We start from the raw sequence: 13,978 nt of genomic DNA, 5'->3' as shown, positions 1-13,978 counted from the left end.
CTGAGCTGGTGAGTCTCCATGCTGGCTTTCAGATCCTTTTCTCAGCAACTTTCTGGAAAGTTGAGACATTTCTGGAAATGAATGTAATGTTTCATAGAAGATTTGGAGCCTAGGGCATCCCATTTGATCACTAGCCATCTACTGACAGTCCCTTAGTGACTCTTTCCTATTTTAGTTAATTTAATAGCCGTGATAAGCACTGAGGACCTGAGAATAGGACCTAGGGCAGACACACAGCACCAGTACTTCATAATCAACTTCTCTCTGAAAGAGTAACACAGGTGCCAGTAGAAGAACTAGTAGATCAATGCCAGTGACTTTGGGGAAACACTTCCAAGTGGAGACAACTCCTAACTGGTTCACATTATTGTGCCTGAAAGGTTAGTAGCAGGGGTTCCCGAGTTCAGTATATATGATCCCCAGCTCAACAGGAGGTAATGCATTCTGTCCATTCAACACTAATGCTGCCTCATTTATTTTAACTGGTCTTACCCCTCCCATTCACACAAGAGACCTATCATTTTATTCTGCCTTTGAATTGCTAAATCCTACCTTCAGATATGTTTGAGATGCCCTACTGAAATCAGTGTGGCTGTATTTATAGAACTGAGGCCCCAGATGAATTCTTGTGGAACAAAAGTCCCAGAAGATGACACTATACCCAGCCAACAACATCTACCTCTCTGCTTTTTTCTTCTACCATGCTTTGCCCTCAGTGAATCATATGTACGTTTTACACTATCAAAATATTGAGCCACATTTGAGTGATTGTCATCAACACACATCCTCTGATTTCAGTGCAACAAAATCAGGTGTAAGTGGATTTGATTCAAGCCTTTATTATGAAATGAGAGGTGAAAAAGCTCAGAAGGCAATTAACATAAAAGATTAATGCTGCATACATATTGAGCTTAAGTATAGTACTCTTATTATTAAAACTGCAGAGATGCTATAATTATGGTTTCCTCCAAGGACCTAAAGAGTGGCAGCTTCGCCTTCCTTTCCCTTAAAGACTCTCTGTGCTTCAATGTAATCTAAAACAGTACCCAAAATAAGTATGTTCTAAGGCTAGCTGGTGGTTTATTCCAGCCCATTCTTTAAATCTTGGAGGGGAACCATAGTGTCTTTTACTCATGCATTAGTTTTCCTATTGTTTGAAGATTCATAGTGATTTAGTTAATATAATGAAACAAAGATATTTTTAAAATCTATCATTGAAAAGGAAAGCTTTGCCGCATCCCTAGGATTGTACAATATTCCAGAGATGCTCAGCTCTACAGTTAGTATTTAGCAGATATTGAATGAGGCACTTTCTGTTAGCAGAATCACACATCTTTTTCTCTCAAATGCATGTGGCGATCTCTGGAAAAAGAGGAGAGAGAGATTGTTAAAACATAGAAAGACAGGTCGATAATACGAAACACTAACATTGTACTTCACACATTAGCCTTCACAACACTCCAGCGAACAATTCTCAGCTGTGCGATGACTGGCATGTCTTTTACAAACTCCCAACTTCTGTCCCAGTATCTAAACTTGAGTTGGGGTTTTTTCCCCATTTTGCTTTGTGTTGTTGGTGATGTTGGTGTTTGGTTTTTTTTAAGAGCTGGACATGAAGCTGGTTTAACTTGGTGTCATTCTATCAAGTCTGGCTTAAAAGGCCAGATTTTCAATGGTGTTTAGGAATCTAATGCAGACAGACACCTGCTGGGATTTTCAAAAGCTAGTTAGGTGCCTCACTCCCACTGCCATCATTGAGAGGTGCCTACACTGCTTAGGCAGACAAGGTTCTTTGGGTGAATCTGATATCTTTTATTAGACCAACTTAAATAACTGGAAAACAATTATTAAGCAAGCTTTCGGGTTCAAAAACCCTTCATCAGGCTAAGGAAGTTTCAGCAGTTGGTGTGTGCTCTTCCTGGGTGAAATGAAAACTAAAGAAGCCAGGGGCTGGGCTGGTATGCATACAAGACAGGTAGTCAGTGAAAATGTAGATTGAGAAGTCAATGGGTGAGAGACAGGCTGGGGAAGGGGGGAAGAAAGACTACACTGCTTAGGCTTTTTTGAAAATCCCACTGAGTACCTAACTGTATCTTTAGGCGTCCAGATACCTTTCTGGTCATGAAGTTAACCATGAGATTAGTTCCCATTTTGTTTACAACATTATATCTTCCTGAGTCTGCTGACAGCCTGAATCAATAGCTCTGAAAGGCCTGAAGTGCTTCATTTCATCTCAATGAGGCATTCTGTCAGGTGTCTAATGGTGATGTTAAAAATGTCATTGCAGCTAATACTTCCATGTTGTTTTAAACGACATAAGAAAAAACAAGGATGTTCATATTACAACATTTTGCACAATATGTGGCAAGTTGTTTCTCTTTGGTATCACGAGCAGGTGAGTTTCTGAAGAGTTTCAAAGACACTTGTGCTTATATTTTCCAAATTCTCCTCCTCCTGTCTGTAGGGACATAATGGTTTCAGTGTTCAACAATCAGCAGATGTTGCTGCATGCAGGACACACCAAGAATCAGAAGGACAACATATAATAGAGTTGAACAACATAGTATGACACATCATTGTGGAGTTTCGTGTTGGTAGAGAATGGTTTCTGGGGAGTGCCTGATTTCTGGGGCGAGCTTTGAAGAGCCTCTCTAATGGTATTTTCCCGTTCAACCCTTCTACATGCAGCAGACTGAGATAGTGGGCCAATTTAGTTTCACTGATCTGAGAAGTCATACACTGAACACATGACTTATGCAAACAGCATGGAGATGCCCATGGTTAACAGCTATTCAGTATATCAGTTCTATCATGATTACCTTAACAAAAATCAGCTGCTACCATCTGCTACCAAAATATGGTCGCTGAGATAATGTAGAATGAGCCCAGCTTTTTTCAAGACCTTGGTGAAGTATCTATGATCCCATTGTCTAATCATTGTGGTTACAGACAACTGTAAGTTCAATATTGCTGCCTTTTCACAGACAACTATAAGCCAAGGTGCAGTGTGCTGTTTAAATAAAGGCCAGCTGTAAACAGAGGGGCAGGGCAACCAACCTAGGGGGAAGAGTTGAAGCAACAGCAATCATTTTGCTCCTGTGTTGCCAAGTACTTTAATAGCCTGAAGAGAATTGGGCGGGATCCCCACACTGCTGCCTCCCTTTGTTCCTTTTCTATTCTGTGCACTTGCAAGTGGGAGAGAAGGTCCATGGTATGTGATGAGTGAGTAACCTCATGTAAACCCACACACAGCCTTCACTGAGACACACGCCTGTCCAGCCCAGCACAGCCTGCTGCCCACTGCACTAGTCTTGATATGATTAGGGCCTGAGTGTGAACCAAAGCATGCCCAATTCTGGGGTGTAAATTAGTGAATGCTTGTAGTAGCCTGACCATAGCTCACTGGTTTTCTTTTTAAATTGAACCCTGGATATGATGTGAAATATTATCCACCAGTGTGACATGGACTTCAGTTACACTTTAATTTGGAAAAAATGATGGTGCATGTACAAAGTGCAACACGTACCATTGACGAGGAAAAATCAGAGCCTTCAGACTGGATAAACTAAGTCCCGGTTGCAATGTGGGAAGCAGTGTGGATTTAACCAGTGTTCAAGGAATTGTTCTTCCGATCTCTGCTCCAAGCGCTGCAGGTAAAGCATGTGCTCCTGTTTGAAGAGAAGAGAACTGCATTTGAATAGGTGGTCACTGAATCCTGGCATCAGCCCTTTGAATGCAGGGACATTTCACTGCTTACAAAAAGGCTGAATTTAGCCCAGAGCGGGAAACGATGACACCTTGAAAGGGATCTGTAAAAACCTCATCCTGTTAGCAGCCAGGCTGTTCATCATGGGCCAGGTTTTTATAGGCAGATTAGCATTAATTTTCAGAATTAAAGACATCTGCATGAACATGAGTTGATTTGAATACACACACTCAAGTCTTTGCTGGCCCAGTGGAGGGACCTGGGGTTCTGTAATTACATTCATCTCAGTCTCCTTTGAACATTGAGCTCTACAGATTAAAAGCTGTGGGACCTATAGCTGTGGGCCACATGGCAGTGCTGTGGGGAATGCCAGTAAGCAGTACTCATTTACAGATCTTTACAAGGGGATTATAAAATGATATGGCTTTCCCAGGTAAGCAGCTAAAACTTAGAATCCATGCATGTGACCTCCTTAAAACAGCTTCTGCTTCAAAACTGTAACATCCCAGTCAGGGATGGTAAACCTTCTGGTCAGTATGAACAGTTCTCCCTCCCAGTTTTTAAAGCATTTCTAATATTACCATCAGACCAACTTATAATGTTGGGGGGGGAGGGGTCTGATTGTACCTCTTTTACCAGCTTCTATTAAAATCTCATCTAGTTGTGAGTCACTTGGCTAACAAGGCTTCTTTGGGTGGGTCCTTTTTGCCGTCTGATGTCTCAGAGCTCGAAAGAACTGCCATAATTCCCAGCTTTCCAGTGCTAACAACAGTAGTTCCTATTCCTAATAGTCTATGAGAATATCTATGAGAATCTCATGCTCTGAAGTGTCCCTGGGATGTTTTCATCATCAGTAACAGAACAATCTATTGTGTGTTGTGTTTTCACAAAATTATCTGATTCCTCTCCTCCTCCTCCAGTTTAATGCATATAAACTCTACTCACTCTGAGATCCCAGCTTGTTTTCTAAATTACTTTACAGCATAGGTAGATACCAGCATACTGTAACAATGACATACTTATGTTGTTATTGGGAAAAAACACCATGTCATCAATAGGTTAAATTGTCTGCCCTGTGCGGTTGGCAAGACTCCTCCAAATGTTTGACTCAGAATTTGATGTTCCCTTTAAATCCATTCTGATATGGGTTTATTACTTCTTCTGATGGGATTAGTCCTCTGCTTGAACTGAACATATACCTTAGATCCAGGGCACTGAATGCAGGATAAAGAATAGGCTGGAATTTTTAAAGCTATTTGCAGTGACCCCAAAGCACTTAGACGGCATGAAAAACACAGCCATTCAGGGTATAAATGGAAAAGACAGGGTTGTGGATGTAAAAACTGAATGAGGTGTAATAGACTCTGAAGTCAATGGAAGTTTTGTTACTTACTTCAGTGGGTGCATGCCTAAATAAGAAAAGGCTCAGGAGAAATGGCTTGCATTTCTCAGTTATTGATTACTATTTTTTTTTTTGTCTATTTGGGGAAATTTTTAAGAGAAATCTGTCAGATAAGTTGAATGTTAAGATGTCATTTCAATGGCACATTCAATGCCTGGCTGGAAGAAATGCAGTTTTACTAGAAAAGGCCCATGAGCCTTCCCTGTAGCATCCCAAGTACAATGCAGTGCCAAAATCAACTCCCTCAGAATGCAGCCTGCTTTGGGATGCAGAGGATAAGCAGCAGTTAAAAGGTACAAGGTCTTTATCGAAAAGTCTACCTTAAAAGGTAAAATATTTCCTATACAATTTGTATCAGGTCTGATCATCCCTCAGCATTTAAAAGGCATGTTGTGATCATTAATACATACTCTCTGGAGAGGGGTAGGAGATTACGTGCTCTTTAAAGTTCAGCATTAACTAAAATGACTATACACTGCTAAGTGAGGATACCTAGAGTCAAACAATCTTAACTCTGGCTTTAAAAATCACATAGTACAAGACAGGAATGCATCGAGCCATGTACATTTTATAGCCAGTGGAAAAAAACATATATTCTGCAAGGTTGCTTCTGATCACACTAAGTGATTTATGTGACAGTTCCTTGACTGGCCAACGTTTAGCTGACTCGTTTTGAAAAGAGACGTTCTCTGTGTGAAGGGATGCTGTCAGTATTCGTGCCATTTTTCAAACAGTCCCCACCGCTGCTTCCAGCCAGGAGTCTTGACAACAGTCAGAGCCCTAGCATGAGCCCTTGACACCACCAGCGTGCTCCAGGTCACGTCCTGTACTTACTCAGGCCCCTGAAGGAGCATTATTGATTTGGGCTGACATCACACACTTGGAGCTGCATCCTCAGTTGCTGTTCTTGCTTTTCAGCACTGCTCACACTGCAAGGCTACCCTCAAAAGGTGCTGGGCATTACCCTGGAGTAAAGAAATTTCCACCGATTGTGTAGTGTTGGAGGTCCTTTTAGGTCTCTGTTTTACTCCTCTCCTTTTACTTCTCTCACTCCCTTAGGGACCCCATAAAGAGGACTTAATGTCCCTCCCTGCAAACTTTCCAGTGCTGTGCTTTCCTTGACCGGGAAGGGCCGCAGGACAAGAATAGGAAGCACAAAGGTTCAGACTCTTGCTTCTTAAGGCTTCCCTTGAACATTGCCAGGTCCTCAAGCTCAGATGCCTGAGTGACACTATATGACAAGCACTCAAAGAAGAGCATGTGGTTGCGATGAAACTGTGCGACTGGCAAGCTGGATTCGTATCACAATCTTGAATATATCAAGAGCGTAGCTGGCATTTTTATAAATTTGACTCATTTGCTGCCTTTAAATTAATAAGCTTTTAGACATAATCATAATTTTGAGGTGGAGCAGTGCTATGAAGAACTGTAATTTAAAATAATTCCCTGGTTGAGAGTGCTCTGACCCAATGCTTGTAGCACTTGCTTGAAGAATATTAACAGAGGCAGCTTTAACAGGTGTAATCATCCCAGCATAAATTTCACCCTAGTACATAGGACCCATAAAAGGTTCATTTCCCACATAAGCTTTGAATTGGGGCTGTGGAAAGGATCATGAGAGACCTGCAAGAGACTGTCTTATCCCATTAGAGCAGAGGGGAAAATGCTTCACATGGGAAGGAGTGTAGAGCTGATCCAAAAGCATTTCCTTTTTCCACAGCAAATCTTGATGTTTTTTTTTCAATCTAAAACCCCCAATTTTTCAAGCTTTGAGAGTATTTTTTGACAGAGTTAAATGTTCTGCTTGTCAGAAAGCAAACTCTTTGTACCTGCTTAGTCCAAACCCGTTTTTTCATGCAAAACCAGTTGCAATAGAAAATTTGCAGGCAGTTTGTGACTGTGTAGAAGGCAACACTGGACATAGGACAGGGACAGACCAGCAATGGCAAGTGTTCACACCCCAGGCAAATGAAGACAAGAGGCAGGAGACATTATTCTAGCTCGATACTAGGACCTCACATGCAGAATGAGTGAATTGTATCTTCTAGTAACACAAGTTGCATGTAACCTGCTGTCATGTAGAAATTGAACCAATCTATCTGCTTTTGTCTAAACTATTATGGTTTTATAGCCAGGCTAATACTCGGCCATTGGTGTTGGTGGCATTGTATTATTAGATAGACCCTGTGTACCTTCTACTTTCCAGCAAATTCATGAGTCTCACTTGCTTGTAGTTTGAAACCCAACCTAATCCTGGATGTTGTAGTCAGCTGTAGAGCTCCTGGCCAATGTTTGTAGTGCCATCATGTCATACGAGGTACTTCATAAGTATGTTGGGCACCATGATATTGAAAAGTCATCATGTCAGCGTTCATCTGCTCATGTCATCCTAGTGAATGAAGAGGAAAGTATAGAAGTGGGAGTAACTTAGCCATAACTGATAAGGAGTCAGGCTCTTTTAAAGTAGAAAGAAGCTGCCTCCTTGACTGAGGAGGATTTCTTTCCTACATGGCTGGAGTTTGTGTTGCATGATCCCATTCAAAGTGCTCCTTCAGTCAAGCCTGGCCCTAGCCTGGTGAAATGGGAAACTTCTTGTGCGGAGAGTTATCATATGGTCTTTTTGCAGGGTTGGTGCACCTCTCTTCTTGAGGTTAGTTGTTTCTTTATTGGTCCTGATTCTCCTGAGGTAGAGGGATGCTACCTCTGCCAGGGTCATCTCATCCCTTCGCCGGTCTCTCCATACACAAAGTGTGGCCCAGGCTTGGGATTAAATGTAAGGAGCTGAGATACACCCAAGCTGCAAGGGTGTTGAACCTGTCCTCTTGAGGTAGCCGATTCTCTCATCTTGATCTATGTAGAGGGCAGTAATTATAAAATCTCTTCCTCCCTGGGTTGTCCACCAGTATTGTTAAGCAGAGGATCAGCTGCCCTGCTGGGGTAGGCTGATGCCAACCAATCTAGTAGTCAAGATTTTCTGCAGGGTGTCAATTCTGAACCCTCTTGTTGATAACCCTTGGGCAACCATACCCTGCCTCCCTCACTTGCCATTGCACGTGAATGCTGTGGATCCTCATAAAACAAGAGTGCTGCCAACCTGAATCCCTCTTCATATTTGAATAGATTACAGGTGAGCCTTCAGGAGGAGCTATGCCAACTCTCTGACTACTCTGAGAAGTCTCAGGACCACTGGCAGAGGGTTCAGAGAGCTGGCTGCTTAATATGCTTTAAGAGGCTGGCCCTGTATAAGCAGTGCCTTCCTCAGAGCAGTGCCTTTCACTGTCCACGGTGAGGCCAGAGAAGTGTGTGTAAGAGGTCAGTCATCTGTGGCTGGATGTGGGAGGCCATAATGAATGTGAAGTGCCTGTCCCAAAGGTCTAGGGACCTAGGGCAGGTTTGACTTGAACCATTTTTGTAGAAGGTTCAACAGTGACTCAACTACTTCTCGAGTGAGTTACCAGAGCTGGATTCAGAAGGGCCAGGTGTATCTGGGATTAGATGACAGGAAAGTAGTTCTTTTTCAGTCTTGGAGGCTAGGACACTCTTGAATTTTTGGACACTTTTGAACATCTGCTGAGAAGAGTTCCAATAAAAAAGGTGTCACAAGAAACCATTCTTTTCCACTTCTCTGTATTGGTAAATTTTAAATTGAATTTCCCTTTGTGCCTATATGTCTTTCTACCCTTTTCCCGTCTAAATGTATTAAAACGTCTTACTCCTTTTCAACCCCTCTTTCTCTTTCTCAGGGTGATTACAATAATTCTGTGCTTGCTTAGACTAATGGCTGAATCAGTCGCCGGGGACAAACAGACGCCAAATAACCTGAAAATGGATCTCTGGCGTGTTAGAAAAATCAGTCTTCCATGATTGCCGGATGGGTAATTCCTCACTACTATACGGAAACATAAGAAAGACAGAACTACCAGTATTTTCTAGCCACCTGCCCTGTATGGGTGAGGTTCAATCCTGCAAGGCACGTGACAGTCCCGTGAGGTGCTGAACACCTCAAGGTTCCATTTATGTCAGAAGTACTCAGAGGGTTGCTGATCTACGGTCTTTACACTCATTAGAAATGCTTCCTCTATTGTCTACTTTCTGGCTTCTGTGGCTTTTAGCCTCTTCAGAACCATGTAATTTTAACACAGTTTATTGACTTTGGAGGGAAATATGCAGTGATTTTTTTTTAAATGCTCTAAGTAACTTTTAAGAAGTCTGGCATTATACTGCACTCTGTCAGAAGCAAATAAAACAAACAGCTCCTTTCTTTTTTCCCTTTTGTTATAATGCTGTTAATTGGCAAATAATAACAAATACTACATGCAAAAACAATGTAGTTTGACTCTAACCATCAAAGACATGCATGGTCTCATAATGTATGAGCCTATCCCTAGCATTTGTAGAAAAAGTTAATACATGCAACGGATCTGAAAAGCAAGTTCAGAGCTACCTAAATCTCCACACAGACCACTGACACCTGCACCCCCTGGCCAACTTTGAGTGCAAAATGTAAAGCAAGCAATTTTCCTTTTCCTGATGTTGTGTTTCATTTTTCAGAACAAATGTAAGGAGCACCACATTCACATAGAGAGAAATCCATCTTTGGATCAGTAATTGAATCTACATATTAGAATAATGATTCCATAGATGATAAATGATTTGTACATTTTGCAAGTACATATAGTGCAGAGATGCATTCAGTATTTTAGAATGCTTCCCTAAAAGTAGTTTAAAGAATGCAGATGGCTTTACATACATTTCACTGCTTTAAAGACTTTAAAAACACTGGCTCAGCTGTTAAAAAGAATGGAGTTTGCAGTTGACTACGCTAATCATTTAGAATTCCATCCCACATTAAGCACTGAATACAGTGAACTATGTTTAGTTTGTTTCAATGAAAATTAAAAGTAGTAAATCACCCTCATTGGCTCATCAGGAAAACCAGCTTTTCTTGGTCTGTCTTCACGACGGGTCCTCAAAATCTGTTTGGCTTCTTTTTCAGTGAAAATCGGTGAAGCATCTAAAGTAAAAGGGTAGGAGCAGCGATTAAGGGTGAAGTTAACAAGTTAATATTTTATCTTTCAGGTCCATAAGTGAAATGTTTTCAACCCTGATTTTTCTGAGCACACAAAGTGCTCTTTCATCCCAGCACCTTCCCAAGGGATATTACATTCCAGAAGAGGAATGGAATTTTAAATGCTTTTATAATATATTTGTGCTTCTTATAAGCTAGTTCTGCTAATGAAAAGCAAAACCTACACAGAATACTATTTATTAATGTTCCTGTTCCAAATTATAAAAAAAATAACAGCATCTTCTTCTTAAGTGTATTTAATAATCCTTCCAGGTTTTTTTGTTACATGCTGCACTACCTTCAAGGCTGTTATTCAGACAAAGTGACTGATCAAACTGTCATTGGACTAAGTATTAAGCTAAAGAAATTGAATTAAATATTTAGCTAGCAAATCCCTGATAAGCCAATGACACCAAAATGCCTTTTTAGGTTTTTTGTGAATAAATGTAGCAATGCAGAGAGTAAAGTATGTTCTATAGTAGTATAATTGTAACTATCAGTTTTATTAATTTTATTGATTTTATTGAAAGGCTGCAGTGTATCATGATATTTTAATGTTATTATACTATGAATGATTAACTGAAATATGAACATATTTATATATAAGGTTAAAACACTAATGTTATAATACAACCCTGCACATTTACAGTCACAAGTAGATTTGTTTTATAAAATCTCTTACCTGCAGAAGTGGTAAGGAGGACCAAAAGAAAAATAAACACAAGTAACTTCTTCATTTTGATTCTGCTTTCTCTCAGTCGGTCCCAAAATGAATAACATTGACTGAGGCATTAGCTACTTGAAGCGTGCTACGTCAGTCACAGATGTTTGTTTATGCTTGAATTAATTTGATTTATGGTATGATTTTTGAAGACATCTGATCCGAAGTTGTAAATATGGCTATTATCCACTGAAACGTTCTCAGTGTAACTCTGCTCTTGAAGAAAAGAAAAGGGAAAATCCTACTCTTACTCAGGTTTCAGAGTGACCGAAATAGTTTAACTTTGTGAAAATAAGTGTATTAGAGTCAGCATGGGGAGCTATGGTTTTAATGGTGTAAGAGAAATAATATTTTTATTTGTTTTAAAAAGGCACATGTCAGTCCCTGAGCCTTAATTTGCTAAGCAGCTGTTAATGGGACCCTTTCATAGATTTTTAGGGTCGGAAGGGACCTCAGTGGATCATCAAGTCCAACTCCCTGCCTTGGGCAGGAAAGAGCACTGGGTTCAAATGACCCCAGCCAGTTGCTTGTCCAATCTCCTCTCAAAGACCCCCAAGGTAGGGGAGAGCACCACATCCCTTGGAAGCCCATTCCAGACTCTAGTAACCCTCACCGTAAAGAAGTTCTTCCATACGTCTAGTCTAAATCTGCTCCTTGTCAGTTTGTGGCCATTGCTTCTAGTTATTCCAAGGGGTGCCTTGGTAAACAGAGTATCTCCTATACCTTGCTGCCCCCTCCACCCCCTTGACGAATTTGTAGACAGCCACCAGATCCCCTCTCAGCCTCTCTTGTGGTTGCTGAAGAGATCCAGGTCCCTCAGTCTCTCCTTGTAGGGCCGTTCCTGCAGGCCCCTAACCATACAAGCGGCCCTCCTCCAGACCCTCTTGAGGTTATCCGCATCCCTCTTGAAGTGTGGTGCCAAAAACTGGACGCAGTACTCCAGCTTTGTCAAAAACGGCTGTGGATATGACCTTATTCAAGCACAGAATTACATCTTAATGCCTTGGGCTAACTTTTGCCAAGTTGACTATCAGAGCTGAAAAATAAGATAGAGAAATGTTATCAAATGAATATAATAATGAAAATCAATACACACTTAAGGATTTTTGGTTGTAGCTGTGTTGGTCTAAGGACAGAGGCAGGCAAGTTTCTTTGGGTAGATGCGATATCTTTGATTAGACCAACTGAGTAGTTGGAAAAAACGTTCTTTGCAAGCTTTCGGGCGCTGGCACTCTTCTTCTGGCACAGGAAGTCTCTGCTGTTCTAAGATCTCCAAGGAATGAAAGAAGCTAAAAGTGTGACAGGATGTCAGTGAAAATGTAAATAGGTGGCAATTAGGAAAACAAAGGGTAGAGAAGGGAGCAGGAAAGGAGGGGGAAATAATGGCAAAAGAAAAGTAAGGGAAACTCTACTGTAGTTGAGTTCTAGGTAGAAAAGAAGTAGATTCATAGATGTTAGGTTAGGGTCGGAAAGGACCTCAATAGATCATCGAGTCCGACCCCCTGCATAGGCAGGAAAGAGTGCTGGGTCTAGATGACCCCAGCTAGATACTCATCCAACCTCCTCTTGAAGACCCCCAGGGTAGGGGAGAGCACCACCTCCCTTGGGAGCCCGTTCCAGAAGTAGTCTGTGAAAAAGTAAATAGCTGGATATAATAGCTGGATATAAACCCGAAAGCTTGCTTAATAACTATTCTCCAACCATTTGGGTTGGTCTAATAAAAGATATCAAATTCACCCAAGGAACCTTGTCTGCCTAGCTGGATATTAGGAAGACAAATGGTAGAAAAGGAAGGGAGGAGAGGAAGGGAGGGTGGGGCAAAAGAAAAGTGTAAATGGTAAAATCTAATAATGTAGTAATAAAGTGCAATGGTTTTCCAGTTGGTCTAATAAAAGGTATCATTTTGGAACCAAGAGTTCTAGTTTTTCGTATGTCTGTAATGGTAAGGTCAGGCAGGTACCTGGTGAATCGGACGTCAGGCAGTGTAACGTGTTGTAAATCCAGTGTCCATATCCAATACATATTTAATTCTTCTATTGTAGGGAAAGCCAGTAGTGGCCAAGATTATAAATGTCCTGGTTAACGAGTGTAATGTAAAGTGTCAAGTGAGGTAGTTAGTGATGTTAGTGTGAAGCCAGGCAAAGGCAGGGCAGGGTCCCACCCGTACAGACCAGCTCACTCGGAAAGAAATAACGGGAAGCGAAGAGGGCGAGGTCAGCAGTCGTATAGAGGACTTTCCCGTTTCCGACCAGATTTGCTTACAAGTTTCTGCCTTTTTACAAACTGAACTGTACGCACTAGCTTCGTATAAAGCAACCTGTTTTAAGAAGAGAAATGCCGTTTCTCTTCGGCAACAACAGGCAGGCAACGGGAAATGAACAGTTCGGTTCAGTTTCCATTCGCGTCCCCTGCCCAAAGCAGACGTGCCGCTACTCGAATCGCCATCGCCGTGCCATCGGGAACCTGGATGACATCTGGAAATCGCCAGCCCGGGCCTTGCAGGGTTTAGCTTACGAGGTCTTGTGCCATCACCCGCTCAAGCGGTGCAGTTCCCGGTGGTCAAATCTTTACACTGACTTGGTTAGCCTGCAAGGTGCAAATCTACTCTGCCTTCTCACAGCCAGGGTCAAAAAGCAGCAGCATCTAATGCCCTAGCACGGCCCGGAAACCAGGAGCTCGCGGAGTCCTCGATCCAACCTCTCCTCACGGCCCGGCTCCGCCGCCCTGCTCAAAAACTCCTAATATTTTCAAAAGTAAGCACTAATTCGTGCAACTTTGCTTTGTCACTGCTTCATGGACGAAGCGTGTCTGATACCCCTGACTTATGACACTGTTACAGTTTTGTTTTTAGTGTCTGGAAAAGCAGCTATCGCTTCGTTTCCAGACTGCTTTCAGCTCGACAGGAGGGGACTGTAGCGTCCCCCCCCCCGGCTGCTGTTTCCCCACATTTAAAACACGAGTCACTCGGGTTGAACCCATCCGGAAATGCATTTGCTCGGGCACGTATCGATCAAAGACAAGCCCGTCTCCTAGCAACCAGCAGCGCCCTCCCCCCCACCCACCGACCGCTTCCGCTTCCGC

At 42.0% G+C, this 13,978-nt stretch overlaps 1 protein-coding gene across 1 annotated transcript; it reads right to left on the bottom strand.

Annotated features, from left to right (window-relative positions):
• Window positions 1-819: 819 nt before the first annotated feature.
• C8H17orf67 (chromosome 8 C17orf67 homolog) lies at window positions 820-11,184 on the bottom strand. Its single transcript, XM_006262748.4, has 4 exons — window positions 10,859-11,184; window positions 10,022-10,122; window positions 3,527-3,668; window positions 820-1,362 (listed from the first exon to the last, which is right to left on the bottom strand). Exons 1-3 carry the CDS (start codon window positions 10,911-10,913, stop codon window positions 3,552-3,554), a joined length of 273 nt encoding a protein of 90 aa, XP_006262810.1. The 5' UTR covers window positions 10,914-11,184; the 3' UTR covers window positions 820-1,362; window positions 3,527-3,551.
• Window positions 11,185-13,978: the final 2,794 nt, after the last annotated feature.

This window comes from Alligator mississippiensis, chromosome 8 (assembly GCF_030867095.1).
Source record: "Alligator mississippiensis isolate rAllMis1 chromosome 8, rAllMis1, whole genome shotgun sequence".
Taxonomy (NCBI): domain Eukaryota; kingdom Metazoa; phylum Chordata; order Crocodylia; family Alligatoridae; genus Alligator; species Alligator mississippiensis.
The sequence above is the reverse complement of the archived record's forward strand: the minus strand, read 5'-3'. Positions and strand labels throughout refer to the sequence as shown.